Source organism: Aotus nancymaae, unplaced genomic scaffold (assembly GCF_030222135.1).
Source record: "Aotus nancymaae isolate 86718 unplaced genomic scaffold, 86718_ANA_hifiasm-v0.15.2.pri h1tg000058l, whole genome shotgun sequence".
Lineage (NCBI taxonomy): Eukaryota > Metazoa > Chordata > Mammalia > Primates > Aotidae > Aotus > Aotus nancymaae.
This window is the reverse complement of record NW_026988472.1, coordinates 11412140-11435542: the sequence shown is the minus strand read 5'-3', so window position 1 is coordinate 11435542 and position 23403 is coordinate 11412140. Positions and strand designations below refer to the sequence as shown.

Genomic DNA, 23403 nt, shown 5'->3' with positions numbered 1-23403 from the left:
CACACATATAAAAATTAGCTGAGTGGGGTGGCATACGACTGTGGTCTCAGATACTCAGGAGGCTGAGGCGGGAAGATCTCTCGAGCCTGGATGGTGGAGGCTGCAGTGAACTATGTCTGTGCCACTGTATTCCAGTCTGGGCAACAGAATGAGATCCCATCTCAATAAATATATATGAATTCCAGATGTATTACAGACTTAAATGTGAAAAGCAAAAACTCTAAAGCCTTTAAAAGATAATACAGATGGCTATCTTCATTCATGAACTTGGATTAGGAAAATAGTTCTCAAACATGAACCATGAAGATTGATAAGTCTGGCTACAACAAAGCTTAGAACTACTATTCATTTAAAAGACAGCATTAAAAGAGAACAAAGGGAAAGCCACAGAGTAGGAGAAGATATCTCCAGCTCACATTACCAACAAACGACTCAGAGCTAGTAGATGTAAAGAACTTGTACAAATCAACAAGAAAAAAAGAGACCACCTAGTAGAAAAATGGGCGAAGCATTCATTTTACAAAAGAGGAAATCCAAGGCTTTAATAAACATATTTAAAAAAAGGTTTAACCTCCTTAGTAACCAGGGAATACAAATGAAAACCACAATGGATACCACTACAGAACCCCTAGAAAGTCTTAAGTGAAAAAGACTGATAATACCAAGTGTGGAAGAGAATGTGGTGCAGGGAGAACTCTGGTATTGCTGATGGAGGAGGTGGGAATTGCTACAACCGCATTGGAAAGTATTTGGCCCTAACTGATAATGTTGAAGACATGCAGACAATATGACACAGTGAGTCCACTCATGGAAATATATATGCCCACGTGGAATATGTACACATGTACAACAGGAGGTGCATTCAAGAATATTTACAGCAGCATTGTTCAAAATATGTATAATACTTCATGACACAAGGGTTTAAAAACAGTGATTAAAAACATCAGTATTCAATAAATGTACAGTATCTACTGTCTTTGTAAAAAAAAAATTAAGGATATTTACTTTTCTTTCTTTTTTTTTTTTTTTTTGAGACAGGGTCTTATTCTGTTGCCCAGGCTGGAGTGCAGTGGCACGATCTTGGCTCACTGCAACCTCCACCTCCTGGGTTCAAGTGATTCTCCTGCCTCAGCCTCCCGAGTAGCTGGGATTACAGGTGCCCACCAACACGCCCAGCTAATTTTTGTATTTTTTAGTAGAGAAGGGGTTTCACCAGTTTGGCCAGGCTGGTCTTGAACTCCTGACCTCAGGTGATCCATCCGCTTTGGTCTTCCAAAGTGCTGGGATTACAGGCTTGAGCCACTGTGCCTGGCCAGGATATATTTTTTCTTTTTTTCTTTTTTTTGAGACAGAGTCTCACTGTCACCCAGGTTGGAATGCAGTGGCACAATCTTGGCTCACTGCAACCTCTGCCTCCCCGGTTCAAGCGATTCTCATGCCTCAGCCTCCTGAGTAGCTGGGATTACAGGTGCCTGCCACCATGCCTGGCTAATTTTGTATTTTTAGTAGAGATGGGATTTTACCATGTTGGTCAGGCTCATCTTGAACTGCTGGCCTCAGGTGATCTGCCCACCTCAGCCTCCCAAAGTTCTGGGATTACAGGTGTGAGTCACTGCGCCTGACCTCTTTTTTCACTTTTTTGAGACAGGGTCTTGCTCTGTTGCCTAGGCTGGAATGCAGTGGTGCAGTCACAGCTCACTGCAGCCTCAAACTCCTGGGCTCAAGGTATCCTTCCCACCTCAGCCTCCTGAGTAGCTGCGACTACAGGTGTACACCACCATGCCCACCTAATTTTTAAATTTTATTTTTACTTTTTTGTAGAGATGGTGGTGGGAGGGGTGTCTCACAATGTTGCCCAGGCTGGCCTCAACCTCCTAGGCTCAAGCGGTCCTCTTGCTTCTTAAGTAGTTGGGATTACAGGCATAAGCCACAGCACCTGGCTGTAAAAACTTTTATTATACGTGCTGGGAGCTGGTGGACAAAAGTCACAAAGGTCACATTCACAATGCCACATGCACAAAGACTATGCCAGGCATTATACAAGCATTGACAGATGCAAGAGAAATACAGACAAGGTACACTGCCCAGAGATGTCCCTCTTTGGTCCCTTCCACTACCAAAATAGAAGCTTTGGATTCCACCATGGCTGGGAAGGAATGTGTAGGGTGGTTAGAGGGCTCTGGAGAGATTTGGGTACAAAGCTGATAACACAGACATGCCCAGATTCCAGCCTCACCTGTCACATATGAAAAGGTGTCATTTTCTGGGCAGTTTCCACCACGGAGGATGGCATCTGTCCCTGCCACCACAAGGACTCCTACAAGGACTTCCTCATCCTAAGTAAGGACCTCCATCCCAGTCCCTCATGGCTCTCCAGCTAGTCACACAGCAATGTCTCTATTCAGGGTCATCTCAGCCCCAGCACATTCTGCACCCTCACCCCTAGGGGTATACTCTGCTGCCAGAACTGGCTGCCAAGTGCCCATTCTGTCCCTGATGCCTTAGCCACCTGCTCTGTCCCACCCTGCTGCTGGCTGGGAGCTCAGGCCTCCTGCTTCAGGGCTGTTCTCACTCCTGCCTCAGGACACCTGTCACCTCCTGGTGTGATCTTGCCCTTCCACTCTGCCCCAGGCCTAGCAGAAGGGCTTGCAGGGCACTTAGGAGCATGGCTGGAAGTGAGCCTGGGGCCAGGGACCCAGCTGCTCTGCAGGCTCACCCTGGGCTGGGGGTGCCCTGGTCTTTGCAGAATAATTTTCTGGGTGGCCTTGGACCAACTCAGTTGTCCCCTCTTTCTTGCTTGCAGTTCTCAAGAATAACTGTAGAATGTGCTGGAAATGGAACATCCTGAGCTGTGGAGGGACTGGCTCAAACAGGAGAGACAGCGGGGGGCTCTCCTGGAAACCAGATGTCCGGTGCTTTAGCCCCACGCGTTGGGTGCACGTTGGGTTGTCCTAGGGTATAAAACCCAAGGTAGGCTGCCTTCTGGGATTCCTCAGCTGTGGTACAAGTGGGGCATCCACAGATGAGACTCCATCTGCACCAAGCAGCTTTCCTGAGCCTTGGGGGACCAGCTTGCAATGAATCCTAGGCTTCTGCTGCCCTGCCTGCCTACCTGTAAGTAACGAGCCTGCTCCATGTAACTTGTGTCCGTAGGTGTTTCTGTCTCATGAGACTTTGGTCTTTGTGAAAAAATATGAAGGATATTTTCTTTTTTTACTTTTTTGAGACAGGGTCTTGCTCTGTTGCCCAGGCTGGAGTGCAGTGGTGCAATCATGGCTCACTGCAGCCTGAAACTCCTGGGCTCAAGGGATCCTACCTGCCTCAGCATCCCAAATAGCTGAGACTACATGTGTACCCCACCACATCCAGCTAATTTTTAAATTTTACTTTTACTTTTACTCCTCCCTGTCCATCTGAGTGTTTCCTGTTCCCCAGGACTGTTCTCTGTGGCCCTGCAACTGTTCTTCCCTCCCTCTGGCTTTCCCTGCTTCCCCTGGCTGCTCCCTGTACAGCTGTTTTCTGTCTGCCCTGATCTGTCCCTGCTCCCTCTGCTGGTCCTTGTTCCCTCTGACTTTTCCTTGGTCCCTGTTTCCTATTCCCTCTAAGTGTCTCTTGTCCTTCTAAGTGTCCCCCTTTCTTTTATTGCTTTCTTTGACTCTACCTGGATCCCTCTAACTATTCATGCCTTGTTTCCTGTTCTGACATGTCCTGTGCTCCCTTTGTTGTCCCTCCAGCTGATCCTTGTTCTGTGGCACCATTCTGATTGTGCGCTAGTCCATCTGACTGTTCCCTGGTCCCTAAGGGCCTTTCCTGATCCTTCCAGCTGTTCCTGGCTCACACAGACTGACTGCTGTTGGATTCTGCTGACTAATCTCTAGTCTCCTGATTCTTCCCTGTCCTTGGACAACTCCTTGAGCACGTTTCTTTCTTTCCATTCTCTCTTTCTCTTCTTCCTCCTCCCTCCCTCTTTCTTTCTTTGAGACAGGGCATCACTCTGTCACCCAGGCTGGAGTGCAGTGGCACGATCACAGCTCACTGCAGCCTCCACCTCCCAGGCTCAGATGACCCTCCCATCTCAGTACCACTCTACCCAGCTAATTTTTTTTTTGTAGACGGGATTTCGCCATGTTGCCCAGGCTGCTCTTGAATTCCTGGCCTCAAACAATCTTCCCACTTCAGCCTCCCAAAGTGTTGGGACCACAGGTGCGAGCCACCATGCCTGGCCGTTGAATACATTTCTATTGGGCTCTCCTGTGATGCTCATGCATCTGGTCCATGGACCACACTTTGAGTAGTACCTAACTAGCTGGCTCCTTAGCTTACGCCTCTACCCACTAAAGTGCACTACTGCGTGTTCTATGCCACGGCTGGATTCTGTATTTCCACTCCCTCCATTACTCAAATTACGTCTGACTATTGGCTGGTTCCACTGGTTGCTTCCTGGGTAGGGTGACCAAGTGTCTCAGTTTGCCCAGGAATGTTCCTGTTTTAGCACTGCAAGTCCCATGTGTTCTCAGTCACAGGCAAACTAGGATGGTCCTGGGAACTCTGGCTGTTTTGCAGCCTCTCCAACTCGAACTTCACCCCAGTAACTACTGCACGGGCCCTCGGGCTGTTACCTCGCTTATTATACTATTCCTTCTGGCTCTCCTTTAGTCTCTCTAGCTGGCCCCTGGTCAATCAGGCTGCTACCCCACACCGGATATAAGTTTAATGCTCACTTGACCTCTTCCCTAGTTCCTCTGGTGGACCCTCAGCCCTAAGCATATTTTGACTGCTCCCTCTGGCTGACCCCAGCCTCAGTGACCGTTCCTTGCTCCAGGTGTTCCCCAGTACTCTAGGCCATTCCGCAGCTTCAGAGGCTCTTCTCTCATCTTTCCACCTGTTCCATGGGCTCTGTCCCTTCCCGGATCCCTCTGCCCATTCTACAGCCTCAGCGATTGTCTCCTGGTCCCTCTGGCTGCAATCCATTCTCTAGGTCGTATTTCCCATTTCTCGTTCCCTGGTATCTCTGTCTTTTGCCTTTACCCTCAAGTTCTCTTCTAAACCAAGGAACTGCTTTCTGGTTCCTCGGGAATTTGCTTATCCCTCAGGCTCATACCCAGTTCCTTGGATATGTATGCCTTTTCCATTTTATCCGATTGTTCTGCTTCCTCACCCCTCTGGATAGTGACTGCTCCATCTGGCTGCTACCTGTTTCCTCTATTTCCTGGTACCTCCTCCTATTTCATGATCCTTCTCACTGTTCTTTAACCCTCGGCTCTTCCCTGAGAAGGATCACCACTTCTCCAGCCTCAGCAACTGCTTCTTGGTCTCGCTGCTACCCAGCATCTGACTCATGTACTGTTTATTTTATTGTTCTTCCACCTGTACCCTGGACCCCTTGGTTATTTTCCATCTCCTGTAAGTGCACCATGGTCTCTGTTCCTTATTCCCTTGTGGCTCCCCGAGCCCTCTTTACCTTATGGATCCCTCTGCATCTTCTCCATCTTCAGCCACTGTTTCATGGTACAACTGTCTGCTCGTCAACCCCTGGGGAAATTTTTATTGGTACCTCGGTATCTCTGCCTATACCCTACTCCCTGATGTTTAATGAAATATATATTCCCCCCAGTGTCTTGATCATTTCCATCTCTTCTTGAGATGGGTCAGAGATCTGTGGTTGGGAAGGAAGAGATGAATGGAGAAATGCACCTTGCAGAGCCCAGAATCATTCCCCTAGAAATCCCCACTATTGGCTGGGCAAGAGGCCACCTGCAGGAGTGGGGAGGACCACACTGTCATGGCGCTAACCTGTGGGTCCGTGACTGATATGACTGAGCAGAGCTTAGACAAGGTGGAAGTGTACTACTGTCAAGCACTGATTCATTTACCATTTAATGCCCCTATACCTTTGACTCAAAAATATAATTTCAATGACTTGGCAGAAATATTTATTTATTTATTTACTTGCTTATTTTGAGATACGGTCTCTCTCTGTCACCCAGGCTGGAGTGCAGTGGTGTGATCTCGGCTCACTGTAGCCTCAACCTCCTGGGCTCAAGTGATCCTTCCACCTCAGCCTCCTGAGTAGATGGGACTATAGGAGCACACCACCACACCCAGCTAATTTTTGTATTTTTGTTGAGATGGGGTCTTACTATGTTGCCCAGGCTGGTCTCAAACTCCTGAGCTCAAGTGATCTGCCCACCTTGGCCTCCCAAAGTGCTGGGATTACAGGCATGAGCCATCATGCTCGGATGGCAGAAAGATTTAAATATAGGAATTTTATCAGCAGTTTTAATCACAATAGAAAACCTGAAATAGACCGGGTGCACCAACTGTGGTGGCTCATGCCTGTAATCCCAGCACTTTGGGAGGCTAAGGCGGGCCTGAAGTTAGGAGTCTGAGACCAGCCTGGCCAACATGGAAAAACCCCGTCTCTCCTAAAAATACAAAATTAGCCAGGCATGGTGGCACATACCTGCAATCTCAGCTACTTGGGAGGCTGAGGCAGGAGAATCGCTTGAACCCGGGAGGTGGAGGTTGCGGTGAGCTGAGATTGTGCCATTGCACTCTAGCCTGGGCAACAAGAGTAAAACTTTGTCTCATTTAAAAAAAAAAAAAACAGGCCGGGTGCAGTGGCTCATGTCTGTAATCCTAGCACTTTGGGAGGCTGAGGCAGGCGGATTGCCTGAGCTCGGGGGTTCGAGTCCAGTCTGGGCAACATGGTCTCTACTAAAATACAAAAAAAAATTAGCCGGGCATGGCAGCGTGTGCCTGTAATCCCAGCTACTCGAGAGGCTGAGGCAGGAGAGTCGCTTGAACCCGGGAAGCAGAGGTTGCAGTGAGCCAAAATCATGCCACTGCACTCCAGCCTAGGTGACAGAGTGAGACTCTGTCGCCAAAAAAAAAAAAGAAAACCTGAAATACCCTAAATGCACATTATTAGTGGAGTGGTTGTTGGGGGACAGGAAGACATTGGTCAAAGTATACAAAGTTTTTGTTAGAGGGAATAAGTTTTTGAGATCTACTGCAGTATGGTGACTATAGTTAATAATGATGTAATGTTATTTCAAATTGCAAAGAGAGTAGATTTTAAATGCTCACATCACCAAAGAAATGAGAAGTCTGTGAGGTAATGGATATGTTAACTAGGTTGATTTAAATATTCTACAATGTGTACAAATATCAAAACATTACATTGTGCCCCATAAATGTATACATTTATTATTTGTCAATTAAAAATAAAATTTGCGGGGCATGATGGTGACTCACGCCTGTAATCCCAGCACTTTGGGAGGCCAAGGCAGGAAGATCACTTGGGCCCAGGAGTTTGAGATCAGCCAGGCGTGGTGGCATGTGCCTGTAGTCCCAGCTACTTGGAAGGCTAAGGTGGGAGGATTGCCTGAGCCCAGGAGGTTGAGGCTGCAGTGAGCCGAGACTGCATCACCGCAGTCTAGCCTGGGCAACAGAGGGAGACTGCCTCAGAGAAAAACCATTAAAATAAATACATAAAATTTTAAAAATAGTGAACTGGCTAAATTGTGGACATCGTAAGTGTATGAAGCAAACTACTTGCTGCCTAGCAAATTATGTTAAACTGCCCAGTTAAAAATGAGGTAACCAAATAGTATGATTCTGTTTTAAAACTTGAGCTATATATGTATATGTGTACAGTATGGATGCACACTCAGGCCCCAAACATACACTCACACATATGCACACACACACATACAAAGGAAAAAACAACTGAAAGGAAATACAGCTAAATGTTAACACTGGCTAACTTTGGGTAATGTTGGAATTACAAGTAATTTTTTAGTCTCTTCTATTTGTTAACCTATACGTTCTAATATTTTATTATGAAGTTAATAAAATGACAAAAAAATAATATTTAAAACTTTAATATTATCCTAATAACCGCATGACCCTGAGCCCTTGAGATGATGAACCCTTCCAGAGCCAACAGCATCCACAGGCAGGTCTGAAAGGAGGGAGCTGTCAGCCAGGGCCTGGCTCGCTCATCGTTCTCCCAGGCTTACAGAATTTCAACGGGAACTCTGATCTCAACGGGAACTCTGCTCTCAACAGGAACTCTGAATGGGAAACTTGATCTCAGCTGTGGTGCGGCGAGGGTGGAAGACACAGTCAGGAGAGCTGGCTCTAGTCTAGTGCTGTCACCGCCAACCTGAGAGGCCTGGGCGAGTCACATGGCTTCTGGGGCCATTTTATTCATCTTTCTTTCTTTTTTTTTTTTTTTTGAGACGGAGTCTCACTCTGTCACCCAGGCTGGAGTGCAGTGGCGTGATCTTGGCTCACTGCAACCTCCACCTCCTGGGTTCAAGCAATTCTCCTTCCTCAGCCTCCTGAGTAGCTGGGACTACAGGCATGTGCCACCATGCTCGGCTAACTTTTTGTGTTTTTAGTAGAGATGGGGTTTCGCCATGTTGGTCAGGCTAGTCTTGAACTCCTGACCTCAAGAAATCCACCTGCCTCAGCCTCCCAAAGTGCTGGAATTACAGGGAGAGCTAGAGACTGTAGTGGCCCTACTACGCTGCCAATCTCTAAGTTCCAAAGAAAAAGGATTTTTCTCTACCTAAATCAGGATGGAGGAGAAATTGCCAGATCCCCAGAGACCTGGGGGAAGGGGGCTCTGGTAGGGATCAGCTGACATCTGTAAAGAGCCAATGGAGAGGGAAGGGTTGGTGCTTGGGTGGGGGATGGAGACTCACTGGCAATGGATGGGTGGCCACTTCACCTGGACCTCGCCCTCAGATACCCTGCAGGGAGCTGTCCCCACTCCCTAGGCTGTGGGGTTCACCTTCCACATCCTCCCTCTCCTCCACTGTAATCAGTCACATTGCACTGGCCACTGAAACATGCAGGGCTCTGGATGTGGCCACATCAGCCAAGAGGTGCTCACTCTCAGCGGTAGGACCCTGTCTCCAGCGCAGCAGGTCCGGCATCTGCCGCTTCCTCTGACTCACCTGCTCCTGCCCTTAGGCCCTTTTGACAGGTCAGGGTATGTCCTCACTGAATGAATTCTTGCCTCCGGGGTCCTCTCCCTCCTCACCTCACATGAGCTGCCACGTCCCTCTGTAGCCAGGGCCAGGGACCATGGGGAAGAGTCCCCATTAGCTGCCATGTTCACGCTGGGCCTCAGCCTTCAGGCTCTCCTGCTGACAACCCAACTCTTTCCCAAGCTGGAAGCCAAGCTGGCATCTGTGGACTCAACCAGAGCTGCTGGGGCGAGGCGAGCAGGGGTCAGAAGGAATGTCCTATAGTTTCCACTGAGGAGCCTGGCCTCCAGACTCTGCAGAGGTTCCAAGAAACCCTGGAAAGACAGTGTCCACATGGTCATCACTCCACGTTCACCCACAAATGGTTTCTGGGGGTGCCCAGGGGGCCACTCACTGTGCTGGATGCTGTGGAAGAGAAAAGTTTGGTAAAACCCACACCAAGTATTAAAGCAAAACATGAGGAAAATTCACAAGATCAATGAGGGTTTGTATTCAACCTCTTCTATGTTCTAGCTAGAATCTGGGGAAGTCACTTTACTGAAGTTTCTTCATCTTAAAACAGGATGAAAATACCTACATCATAGGGTTGTTAGAATTAAATGAAATGATGCTTCTACACACACCTACCTGGTACCCAGAACATGCTCAACTCATATTAAATAGTGCTACTATTATAAGGTGCAAGGCATGTTTTATTAGGTACCTCATTTAATTTTCACACTCATCCTGTGAACTAGGCATTACTGTTATTACTAATCCCATTTGCCATCAGATAGAGCTGTTCAGAAATATTAAGAAATTTGCCCCAAGATCACTCAGATAAGGGGGAAGAGCAGGGATTCAAACCCAGGTATGCCTGGCTCCTAAGTACACTTTCTTAACTACTGAGCCATCTGGTACTCTATACATGGCAGAATCACAATGAACACTGTGGTTCCTGCTACCTTCAAAGTGCCCTTGCTAAGGGGTGACCATGTCACTTGAGCATAAACTGAGCTTCTGTGTAATTCAGTGTACATTCTGCGCAAAGGATAGAGCCCACCCTCTTCTGTCAAAGATGAAAACTTAAACTTGTCCCTTCTCCTCTGCAATTCCCATCAGGCCCTGAAAACCAACAGGTCTGCACAGGCTCCTAAATCCCTATAAATCCCTATAGTCCACACTGCTTGACAAAAACTGTGTCCCAAATGGTGTCATCAACAGGTTTCCACAGGCTCCTCAAATTATCACCAACCCAGGCAGTTCACCGTCAATAGACCAATAACTCCCATAAAACCTTCAGTAACAGAAGTTCCAGTCCATCACGCAGCAACTCATATAGTACTGCAATAACCAATGTCCACAGGCCCCAATCCAGGACTGCTACAGGTCCCCCAAAACTGACCTGTAATTCTTTGTGAATCCCAGACTTGCAATCATTCACCACCTTAGCACCCCAATCAATAAACTCTCATGGGCTGAATCGATGACCTCAGATACCTACATTTCCAACACTTCCAGGAAATGGAAGTTATTTACAAGAATAAAGATCTTATTCACACGTTATTTACAAGAATAAAAGATCACAATGGCACTAGATTTATTTGCAACAACAGAAACCGTATTAGAAGAAAACTCTACAAATTATTGAGAGAGAAGGGTTGAGATCCAAGAATTCTAAACCCACCCTAGCTAGATACCATTCTTTTGTCAGAGCAAAAGAAAGACAATTTTAGACATAAAAGCATTTCTAGCATTTTATGCCAATATTCCAATCCCAGGAGAACACTCCAGGGAATAGCCTAAACAATGGTAAATGGAACAGACACAGAAACCTCAAAATAGGAGGAAAGCAGTTTTGAGATAGGATTCTTGCAATTGACATATAATTATATCTGCATAAAGAGAAACAACGTAATTGGGCATTTGTAGTAAATAAGGCTGTTACTATTACTAGGTGGAAATTAAAAAATTCGCTGGCCAGGCACGGTGGCTCAAGCCTATAATTCCAGCACTTTGGGAGGCTGAGGCGGGTGGATCACGAGGTCAGGAGATTGAGACCATCCTGGCTAATACAGTGAAACTCCGTCTCTACTAAAAATACAAAAAAATAGCTGGGCGTGGTGTCACGCACCTGTAGTTCCAGCTACTCGGGAGGCTGAGGCAGGAGAATCACTTGAATCTGGGAGGCGGAGGTTGCAGTGAGCCAAGATTGCGCCACTGCACTCCAGCCTGGGAGACAGAGCGAGATTCCATCTCAAACAAACAAACAAACAAAAATTCCCTGAGAAAATTTACTGAGTGAAATGAGAAGGCAAATTACAAATCTCCATGGGCAGATATTGGTACAATATTATTTGGATTTAGTAATACAGAAAATATAAACAATCATATTTGTAAGGAAGGTGAAGGCAACTACTAGCAGAAATTGATTAAAAAATAATCGAAATTCCAAACAATCAAAATTCAAAAATAAAACCTAAAAGGGGATTAAGAGAAACATGGCTGGCTGGGCGCAGTGGCTCACACCCGTAATCCCAGCACTTTGGGAGGCCGAGGCAGGCAGATCACCTGAGGTCAGGAGTTTGACACCAGCCTGGCCAATATGGTGAAACCCTATGTCTACTAAAAATGTAAAAATTAGCCAGGCTAATCCCAGCTACTCATGAGGCTAATGCATGAGAATCACTTGAACCTGGAAGGCAGTTGCAGTGAGTTGAGATCTCGCCACTGCACTCCAGCCTGGGAGGACAGAGTGAGTCTCTGTCTCAAAAAAAAAAGAATATTAAAGAAAAGAAACATGATCGTGCAACCAAAAATAGGAAAAGGGAAAGAGAAGAAATATTAATCAACTAAAATAAATAGCAAACAAAAAATATAGGAGAAAAAAGGGGGAAAAATAATAGGAGGCATAAAGTCAAGTATGTTATAATGCAAAGAAATTGAAATGAGTTGAATTCTGCTATAAAAGACAAAGATTATGGGACTGGGCTAAAAAACAAAATAAAGTTGCCACATACCTACAACAAAACGATGAAGATGTGGAATGAAGCACCTGATACAAACACACCATATGATTGATCATTCGTTCCTTTATGGTTGGCATACATTATGTCTTGTTAGGAAACCTTTGCCTACCTCTGGGTCATGTAAAAGTTTTACTGTTTTAGCTTTCACATTTAGAAACACAGTCCATCTGGGAAGGATTTTAGCATGTAATATGTGCTGGAGTTAAGATTCATTTATTTCATATGGAAGCAAGATGATCCAGCACCATTTATTGAAAAGCCTACCCATGGCTGGGACCAGCGGCTCACATCTGTAATCCCAGCACTTTGGGAGACCAAGGTGGGCGGATCACCTGAGCTTAGGAGTTCACGACCAGCCTGGCTAACATGACAAAACCCTATCTCTACTACCTGCAAACCCCATATATATCCCCCATAGTCTGTAAGCCAGGCTGCTGTCTTCACTGCCTGTGGTGAGGCAGCCAGCCTGGCAGGTTAAAATAAACTTGCTAAACCTGACCTGGCATCTGCCTCTCCATCCTTTCGGTCAACCTCACATTTTGGTGCTGAAACCCGGGACGGGAGTAGACGCTTGCTGCTCTTTCTCTTTTTCTTTTTCCTGCCTCTGCAGCTAGCTCCCCCGTCCAGACCCAGGAGGGAAACCTCAGACCTCCATTGCTAACTATGGTTATCTCCATCCAAATCATCACCTCCTGGCCAGTAAGTTGGATAGAGGTTTGCCTCCGTCTGGGTTCCTCAACCATCTGTTTTCTGTCTGAAAGTCCCAGGACTAGGCTGAGGACACCCTTTGGGCCCCAGGGGCCTCAGTCCTGTCATCTTGGGGACATCTAATTCGACAGCGACTGTTCCAAATTCACTGTCTTAGGTGAAGGAAACAGGGCAGAGGACGCTGTCTCCTGTCTTCCTTCTCGGCAGCCTCATCCTCTTCCGGCCTTTTACCATGGGGTCTGGCCAGTCCGTTCCATCTAAGACGTCCCTTAGGATGTTTCCTCCGGAATCTAGACACCCTTGGCCTTTAGTCTGAAATCAGGTCCCAAAAATCTAATTCTCTATTGCAATCAGCCTGGCCCCAATATAAATTAGACAATGGTTCTCAATGGCCCGAGAATAGTACTTTCAATTTCAACATTCTCCAGGAGGGACCTTGACAATTTCTGCCACCACAATGGTAAATGGTCTGAGGTTCCCTATGTTCAGGCTTTCTTTACCCTCTGCAACTGCCCCCTCTCTGTCAGTCCTGCTCCACTTTCCAAATCTTCCTTGCCTGCTCAAAACCCAACTGAATCCCTCCCATGGCCCTGGCAGATGATGCATCCTCTTTCAACCCAGCTGATTTCCCTCCTCTCCGCCAGCACCCTGAGCCTCCACCAGGATACCCTGAGCCTCCACCTTAGGCCCCAGCTCCAGCTCTCCCCTTGTCCCCTCCCCTCTCCATTCCCCCTGCTTCCGACTCTGACTCTTCTCCATCTCCACTCCACACCTGCTCTCGGACCTGGCATCCCCCACAGCCAGCTCCCTTACTCTCCTTTCAAGAGGTGGCGGGGGTGGAAGGCATTGTCCACATTCATGTCCCCTTCTCTCTCTCTGATCTCTCCCAAATCGAAAAGTGCCTTTTGTCCTTCTCCTCCAATCCAGACACTTACATCAAAGAATTTAAATATCTTACCCAGTCTTATGAACTTACCTGGCATAATCTCTATATTATCCTCTCCTCTACTCTCCTCCCCAAAGAGAAGGAAAGAGTGTGGCTTGCAGGCAGCTGCTGTCCCCTGAAAGGAACTGGCCTGGAACTATCAGCCTACAGATCCCGGCAAAGCATTTTGTAACCACATAATTACTTGCCCTTAACAAAGCTGCCCATACAGCTGTAAATTTTTAAAAACTCAGAAAATTTTCCCAAAAGGCAAACAAAAATCCTGGCCAGTTTCTTTCCTGCCTTACAGAGGCCCTCCAAAAATACGCCTGTGTTAATCCTGCCCTCAAGAAGGCACAATTCTTAACACTCATTTTATCTCCCAGTCTGCTCCAGACATCTGACACAAACTTTTTTAAAAAGGCCAAAAATGGCCCTCAAACCCCGCAACAAAACCTCCCTAACCTGGCCTTCAAGGTCTTCAATAACAGGGATGAACAAAGTAAAACAGACAAGGCCCAAAGAGATCATGCTAAATACCAGCTTCTAGCAGCAGCCATTCGCCAACCAAACAGCCTGGCTATGGCACCCAGGGGCACAAAAGACCTGATAGCAGTGCACCTCTGGGGGCATGTTTCAAGTGCAGCAGGGAAGGCCATTGGGTGTGGGCATGTCCCAATCCATGAGCGCCAAAAAGCCCTTGCCCCATCTGCCAGCACACAGGCCACTGGAAGTCTGACTGTCCTCTCAACAAGCAGACAGAAAAGCCTGTACCTCCAACCCGCAACCCCTTCACCAAGACAAAAGGTAAAGAATCGCTTGCACTCCCACAGCTCCTTGGCTTAGCTGCTGAAGACTGACGGCGCCCAGAGTCCCCGGCCCCATCCGCCATCACTGTATTGGAGCCCAGGGTAACTCTGTTAGTAGCGGGTAAGCCAATGTTTTTGTAATCAATACCAAGGCCACCTACTCGGCTTTACCTGAATTTTCAGGACCAACTCATCCCTCACAGGTCTCAGTTGTGAAGGTTGACAGACTCATCTCATGTCCATAGGCCACCAGACCCCTTACTTGTTCCTTATTTAATACCATTTTCTCACACTTTTTCCTTCTCATGCCTTGCTGTCCTGCTCCCGTTCTAGGTAGGAATCCCCATCACTAAAAGTTCCCTTATTTACCAACTCCTCCAAGGTGCACACCTCCCAGCTAAGGCGGGAGTTATATACTGCAGAGGATGCCAAACAGTATCCGATAAAATCTCAAAAAGGAACAGAAAGGCCACCAAGGCAGCAAAATAGCCTCCCTTTCCTCTGCCCCTGCCCCTCTCCTCCTCATCACCCCACAATCCAATCCCAATATTCTACCGACAATCTTCATTGTTACAACAAAAAGCCTCCTTCCAGGGAAAGTGAATAGTCAAATATCAAAAAACTCATCCTCCCTCAAGAACAAACCAAAAAATTCTAACATCTCTTCACCAGTCCTTCCATATCAGTGCATACCCTGTACCATATCCTTTGCCCTTATTTCTATTCTCCCCACCTATTTACCACACTAAAAACATAACCTCAAACTGTCATGTATGCTCTGTTTCTTCCTCTCAAGGGGCCTCCACTCTCCTACTATCCCTACACATCAGCTAAGAGAAACAGCCTGTACCCATAGCATACCACATATTAAAAGTCCTCTCCTCTCTCCCCATTCCCCCCACACAAAAAAGTCTTAATTCACCTATTTCTTGCTCATCTGCAAAAAAAGTTTATCCACAGGACTCTATCAGCCACCTCATAAACCTTCTAAAAGAGGCCACCTCTCATACAACCCCTATCAACTCCTTCCCCCAAATACAGACTCCAATTCTTCCTCAAAGTCCTAACTCTTTTAACAGTCAGCCCCACTGCCTCTACTCTCTCAAAGTCCCTTCTCACTTCTACAAGACTCAAACAATCTCTCAATCTGTCTCACTCCTTGTTACTGCACTCCAACAATACACTTGCTTCCCGTTGCTGGACCTGTTTTTCCCTTTCCTCTACTGCCTACTCAGCTATCCCAATTTCTCAGCCCTGGGACCATATTCCCATTCGCTTCTCACACACCATCCAAAAAGGCTCTGTCTTTGTAGGCAAAGCCCTCACCCTCACTAGAAACTACCCCACTGCCCTCACTACCAGAGCTCCCAAACTTCTCTCCACATATACTGCCAATTACAACTGCCCTCACCCTGCCATCCAAAGTCCCATAACCTTCCACACCACAAAACTTGGCCAAGCCCCCTTATGTGTCACCTCCTTCAATGGACACATACATGCAGGCACCATCCCTGCCTCTGCCTGTGGCTCAACTCAACCCATCTCCCATCTCCCTTCCCACACCTCACTCCAAGTAAATTATTCAGTTTCCCCTGAAGCTAAACATCCCTTTACCCAGCCCCTCCGCATTATCTCCCATCCTGCCTCTGAAACATGGAAACGACTTCCCCAGACAAAATTTCTAAAAGGGGTCTCTCTCTTTCTCTCTCCTCCTCACTCTAGGTTACTAAAGCTGCACCAAGTCCCTCCAAACAAGAAAACTACACACTCAAACACCTACTTTCAATCTGCTTGTCTGTCTGCATTAACACTGCAGGCATCCTCTTCCTCTGCGGATTCACAACCTACTTCTGTCTCCCTACCAACTAGACAGGTACCTGCACCCTAGTCTACCTGACCCCCAACATTATTAACCTTGTCCCTCCAAAGCAAAAACTCCCTGTCCCTGCTACACTACATGCCTCCCCCCAAAAAACCAATAGAGTTCATTCCCTTATTAGTAGCCCTTAAAGTCACAACTAGTGTCAACTTAGAAGCAGGAAGTGTAAAAACCTCATTATCATATTTCCAGTCGCTCTACCAAAACTTCCAATCATCACTAAAAAAAAAAAAAGCAAACTCTATCACTCACCTCCAAAACCAACTACACTCTTTAACAGCAGTCCCCTTGCAAAAAACCACAGAGGCCTAGACCTCCTCACTGCTGAAAACAAGGAAGTCTGTGCCTCTTTTTAAATAAACAATGCTGTTTCTACCTCAATAAATCTAGGTTAGTTCAAAAGGCTGTCAAAAGGCTCAAAAACCAAACCCCCAAAATAAAAGAAAACAATTCTTCTGCCTGGGCCCCCTGGCCCGCTAGGTGTCTCAGCTCCTGGGCCCCTTGGCTGCTTCCCCTCCTCGGCCCTGCTATAACTCTCCTCCTCCTCTTGGTCTTTGGCCCTTGCCTCTTACGCCTTTTCAGCCAGTTTTTGTAGAATCAATACAAGCTTTTACCTCTGGCACAATACAAGACATGATGGTGTTCCAGGACTACCAACCTGCAAGCCAGCCCCACCCCAACCAGCGTCCCTACTCAGCATGAAGCAGCTAGGAACGCCCCTTTTCTCTTTCTTTTATATATATAACAAAAGGCTGGAATGTTAGGGTAACAGCAAGGCAAGCCCATAGACCCCCTCCCCGTTCTCCCCTGCTAAGCCAAGCTCATAACAAAAACGGCCTCAAGCCTTGTCAACAGGGCACCTAGGTTCCAGGATGTGGTTGCACTCAGGATGCTAACCCAATGAAGCAGAATGTCAGCCCCTGAGAACCAAGATGTGGTTTTTCTTAGAATAGTACCTGGTTACCTGCAAACTCCCTATATGACCCCCATAGTCTGTAAGCCAGGCTGCTGTCTTCACTGCCTGTGGTGAGGCAGCCAGCCTGGCAGGTTAAAATAAACTTGCTAAACCTGACCTGGCATCTGCCTCTCCATCCTTTCAGTCAACCTCACAGTGCTATATTTATACAAGAAAATACTATACAGGAACGAGAAAGAATAAATTGCTATACTCAACATGCATGAGTCTCATCCCATGAACACTCTGTTAAACTAAAGAAGTCAGACTCAAAAGAGCAATGAAGCAATGCCATATGATTATGTTTATATACATTTAAGAAATGTGGCTGCTTAAAAAAAATTTTTTTTGGAGACAGGGTCCTGCTCTGTAACCCAGCCAGGAATACAGTGGCAAGATCATAGCTCACTGCAGCCTCAAACTCCTGAGGTCAAGTAATCCTTCTGCCTCAGCCTCATGAGCCGCTGGAACTACAGGTGCATGCCACCACACCCAGCTAAAAAACATTTCTTCAACTAGGTGGTGGCTATGCAGGTTTGTCTGGTCTGTTAAAAAATCATCAAGCGCAGTAGCTCACGCCTGTAACCCCAGAGTTTGGGACCAGCCTGGCCAACATAGTGAAACTCCATATCTACTAAAAATACAAAACTTAGCCAGGCATGGTGGCGCACGCCTGTAGTCCCAGCTGGTCAGGAGGTTGAGGTAGGAGAATCGCTTGAACCCAGGAGACGGAGGTTGTGGTAAGAAGAGGTCGTGCCACTGCACTCCAGCCTGGGCAACAGATCGAGACTCTGTCTCAAAAAAAAAAAATCATCAAGCTAAATATGCACAATGTGTGCACTTTTCTGTATTATGTTATATTTCAACAAGGATTTAAAAGCTATACAATTTACTAGGCAAATGCCAAGAAAATGAAAGGAGGTCGAAAATACAATTATCGCAGTAGAAATTAAGGTCCAAATCATCAACAGATCAACAAAAAAGGGGAGTATCAAAAGGGGAGTATCTTTTTTTTGAGATTATGTCTTGCTCTTGTCCTCCAGGTTGGAGTGCAATGGCGCAATCTGGGCTCAGTGCAACCTCTGCCTCCCGGATTGAAGTGATTCTCCTGCCTCAGCCTCTTGAGTAGCTGGGATTAAAGGTGCCTGCCACCACGCCTGGCTAATTTTTGTTTGTTTTTTAGTAGAGACAGGGTTTCATCATGTTGGCCACGCTGGTCTCGAACTCCTGACCTCAGGTGATCCCCCTGCCTTGGCCCCCAAAGTGCTGGGATTACAGGCGTGAGCCACTGTACCCAGTCAGGAGTATCTTTTAATAATAAAAGAAACAAAGAAGTATTAACTGGCATAAACCTTCAGGATCATTCAACGCATACAAATAAAACCAGCACAAATGCATTAAACCACATGAAGTTTTAAAAATCATAATTGTCAAATTAGAACTCAGAATTAAGAAACTAACTCAGAACCACACAATTTCATGGAAACTGAACAACTGGCTCTTGAATGTTGACTGGATAAACAATGAAAGGAAGGCAGAAATAAAGATGTTCTTTGAAACCAAAGAGAACGAAGACACAACATACCAGAATCTCTGGGACACATTTAAAGCAGTGTCTAGAGGGAAATTTATAGCAATAAATGCCCACCAGAGAAGCGAGGAAAGATCTAAAATCGACACCCTATCTTCAAAATTGAAAGAGCTAGAGGAGCAAGATCAAAAAAACTCAAAACCTAGCAGAAGACAAGAAATAACTAAGATCAGAGCAGAACTGAAGGAGATAGAGACACGAAAAATCCATCAAAAAATCAATAAATCCAGGAGCTGGTTTTTTGAAAAGATCAACAAAATAGACAGACCACTAGCCAGATTAATAAAAAAGAAAAGGGAGAAGAATCAAATAGATGTAATAAAAAATGATAAAGGGGATATCACCACTGACTCCACAGAAATACAAACTACAATCAGAGATTACTACAAACAACTCTATGCACATAAACCAGTAAGCCTGGAAGAAAAGGATAAATTCCTGGACACTTGCACCCTCCCAAGCCTAAACCAGGAACAAGTTGAAACTTGAACAGAGCAATAACAACGGCTGAAGTGGAGGCAGCAATTAATAGCCTACCAACCAAAAAAAGTCCAGGTCCAGACAGGTTCACAGCTGAATTCTACCAGACGTACAAAGAGGAGCTGGTACCATTCCTTCCGAAACTATTCCAAACAATACAAGAAGAGGGAATCCTTCCCAAATCATTTTATGAGACCAACATCATCCTGATATCAAAACCTGGCAGAGACTCAACAAAAAAAGAAAACTTCAGGCCAACATCTATGATGAACATAGATGCAAAAATCTTCAATAAAATACTGGCAAACCGATTGCAACAGCACATCAAAAAGCTTATCCATCACGATCAAGTAGGCTTCATCCCAGGGATGCAAGGCTGGTTCAACATACGCAAGTCTATAAACGTAATCCACCACATAAACAGAACCAAAGACAAAAACCACATGATTAGCTCAATAGACGCAGAGAAGGTCTTTCACAAAATTCAACAGCGCTTTATGCTAAAACTCTCAATAAACTAGGTATCGAAAGAACATATCTCAAAATAATAAAAGCTATTTATGACAAACCTACAGCCAATATCATACTGAACAGGCAAAAACTGGAAGTATTCCCTTTGAAATCCGGCACTAAACAAGGATGCCCTCTGTAACCACTCCTATTCAATATAGTATTGGAAGTTCTAGCCAGAGCAATGAGGCAAAAAATAAATAAATAAATAAATAAAGGGTATTCAATTAGGAAAAGAGGAAGTCAAATTGTCTCTATTTGCAGACGACATGATTGTATATTTAGAAGACCCTATCATCTCAGCTCAACATCTCCTTAAACTGATAAGCAACTTCAGCAAAGTTTCAGGATACAAAATCAATGTGCAGAAATCACAAGCATTTCTATACACCAATAACAGACTAACAGCCAAATCATGAGCAAACTCCCATTCACAATTGCTACAAAGAGAATAAAATACCTAAGAATACAACTAACAAAGGATGTGAAGGAACTCTTCAAGGAGAACTACAAATTACTGCTCAAGGAAGTAAGAGAGGACACAAACAGATGGAAAAATATTCCATGCTCATGGTTAGGAAGAATGAATATCGTGAAAATGGCCATACTGCCCAAAGTAATTTATAGATTCAATGCTATCCCCATCAAGCTACCAATGACCTTCTTCACAGAACTGGAAAAAACCACCTTAAACTTCATGTGGAACCAAAAGAGAGCCCGCATAGCCAAGTCAATTCTAAGCAAAAAGAACAAAGCTGGAGGCATCATGCTACCGGACTTCAAACCATACTGCAAGGCTACAGTAATCAAAACAGCATGGTACTGGTACCAAAACAGAGATAGAGACCAATGGAACAGAACAGAGGCCTCGAAGGCAATGCCACCATCGACAACCATCTGATCTTTGAGAAACATGACAAAAACAAGCAATGGGGAAAGGATTCCCTGTTTAATAAATGGTGTTGGGAAAACTGGCTAGCAGTGTGCAGAAAGCAGAAACTGGACCCCTTCCTGACACCTTACACTAAAATTAACTCCAGATGGATTAAAGACTTAAACATAAGACCTAACACCATAAAAACTCTAGAAGAAAATCTAGGCAAAATCATTCAGGACATAGGCATAGGCAAGGACTTCATGACTATAACACCAAAAGCACTGGCAACAAAAGCCAAAATAGACAAATGGGACCAATTAAACTCCAGAGCTTCTGTACAGCAAAAGAAACAATCATTAGAGTGAACCAGCAACCAACAGAATGGGAAACAATTTTTGCAATCTACCCATCTGACAAAGAGTTAGTATCCAGAATCTACAAAGAACTAAAACAGATTTACAAGAAAAAAAACAAACAAACCCATCCAAAAGTGGGAGAAGGACATGAACAGACACTTTTCAAAAGAAGACATATATGAGGCCAACAAACATATGCAAAAATGCTCATCATCACTGATTATTAGAGAAATGCAAATCAAAACCACATTGAGATACCACCTCATGCCAGTTAGAATGGCGATCATTAAAAAATCTGGAGACAACAGATGCTGGAGAGGATGTGGAGAAATAGGAACACTTTTACACTGTTGGTGGGAGTGTAAACCAGTTCAACCATTGTGGAAGACAGTGTGGCGCTTCCTCAAGGATCTAGAAATAGAAATTCCATTTGACCCAGCAATCCCATTACTGGGTGTATATCCAAAGGATTATAAATCATTCTATTATAAAGACAATGCACACGTATGTTCACTGCAGCACTGTTTACAATAGCAAAGACCTGGAACCAACCCAAATGCCCATTGACGATAGACTGGACAAGGAAAATGTGGCACATATACACCATGGAATACTATGCAGCCATAAAAAATGATGAGTTCGTGTCCTTTGTAGGGATGTGGATGAATCTGGAAACCATCATTCTCAGCAAACTGATACAAAAACAGAAAATCAAACACCACATGTTCTCACTCATAGGCGGGTGTTGAACAATGAGAACACATGGACACAGGGAGGAGAGCATCACCCACTGGGGTCTGTTGGGGGAGCTAAGGGAGGGACAGCAGCGGGGTGGGGAGGTTGGGGAGGAATAATATGGGGAGAAATGTCAGATGTAGGTGACGGGGGGATGGAGGCTCTAAACCACATTGCCATGTGTGTACCTATGCAACAATCCTGCATGATCTGCACATGTGCCCCAGAACCTAAAGTACAATAAAGAAAATCATAATTGTTGTTGTGTTATATTTAACAAGTGTTGCTATTAAGGTTATGCCAGTTTTTAAAAGGAACTCAGAAAATTTCTTTTTATGTGTTAAAATGGCATAGATATTATCTTCTTTAAAGTTCAGCTATAAACACATTTAGAACTGGTGCCTTTTAAAAATGGTACATTTTTAACTCTTTTCCTTTCTTTGAATTTTGGTCTTTACCAAATGTTGGGGTGGATGCAGAGAAACTGGATCTCTAACACATTGCCAGCAGGAATGTAAAGTGGTACAGCCACTCTGGAAAATAGTTTGGCAGCTTCTTTAAAAGCTAAAATACTTATCACATGATCCAGCAACTGCACTTCTGGGCATTCATCCCAGAGAAAGGAAATCTTATGTGTACACAAAAACCTGTACAAGATTATTCACTGCAGCTTGATATGTAATAGCCTTAGACTACAAACAAGCAAAATGGCCCTCAGATGAACAAACTGTAGTAAATCTAGAATATGGAATCTAAACAAACTGTAGTAAATTTAGAAAATGGAATACTACTCAGCAACAAAAAGAAATGAATTATCGTTGCTAGCAACAGTTTGGATGGTTTTCAAGGACATTATGCTGAGGGGAAAAACCAACCTCAAAAGATAACACACTGGGCTGGGCACGGTAGCTCATGCCTATAATCCCAGCACTTTGGGAGGCTGAGGCGGGCAGATCACCTGAGGTCAGGGGTTCGAGACCAGCCTGGGCAACATGGTGAGACCCCCGCCTCCACAAAAAATTTAGAAAGTAGCCATGGCATGCACTCGTAGTCTCAGCTACTCAGAAGGCCAAGGCGGGATGATCACTTGAACCTAGGAGTTTGAGGCTGCAGTGAGTGATGATGGCGCTACTGTACTTCAGCCTGGGCAACACAGTGAGAACCTGTCTGAAAAAAAAAAAGAGTATAAAGGGGTAGTAGTTCTGTATCTTGATTGTGGTAGCTGTTACATGAATCTATGCACATGACAAAATGACATAAGAACTATGCACATACTAGGCTGGGTGTGGTAGTTCACGCCTGTAATCCCAGTACTTTGGGAGGCCGATGTGGGTGGATCGTGAGAGGTCAGGAGTTTGAGATCAGCCTGGGCAACATGGTGAAACCCCATCTCTACTAAAAATACAAAATTAGCCACGTGTGGTGGCACACACCTGTAGTCCCAGCTACTCGAGAGGCTGAAGCAGGAGAATTGCTTGTACTAGGGAGGTGGAGGTTACAGTGAGCTGAGATCGTGCCACTGCACTCCAGCCTGGGTGACAGACTGAGACTCCATCTCAAAAAAAAAA

At 45.4% G+C, this 23403-nt stretch overlaps 1 protein-coding gene across 7 annotated transcripts in view; it reads right to left on the bottom strand.

The window, feature by feature from the left end:
* ZNF41 (zinc finger protein 41) overlaps positions 1–23403 on the bottom strand; it is a 46168-nt gene that overhangs the window by 15637 nt on the left and 7128 nt on the right. For 2 of the 7 annotated variants that reach the window (XM_021666286.2, XM_021666288.2), the window contains exon 2: positions 9056–9407. In XM_021666286.2, coding sequence (XP_021521961.1) covers positions 9056–9117 — 62 coding nt within the window. In that variant the 5' untranslated portion in view covers positions 9118–9407. Of the gene's footprint in view, positions 1–8969; positions 9408–23403 lie in introns of all 7 variants that reach the window. The other 5 variants (XM_021666287.2, XM_021666289.2, XM_021666285.2 and 2 more) reach the window with 3 other exon arrangements.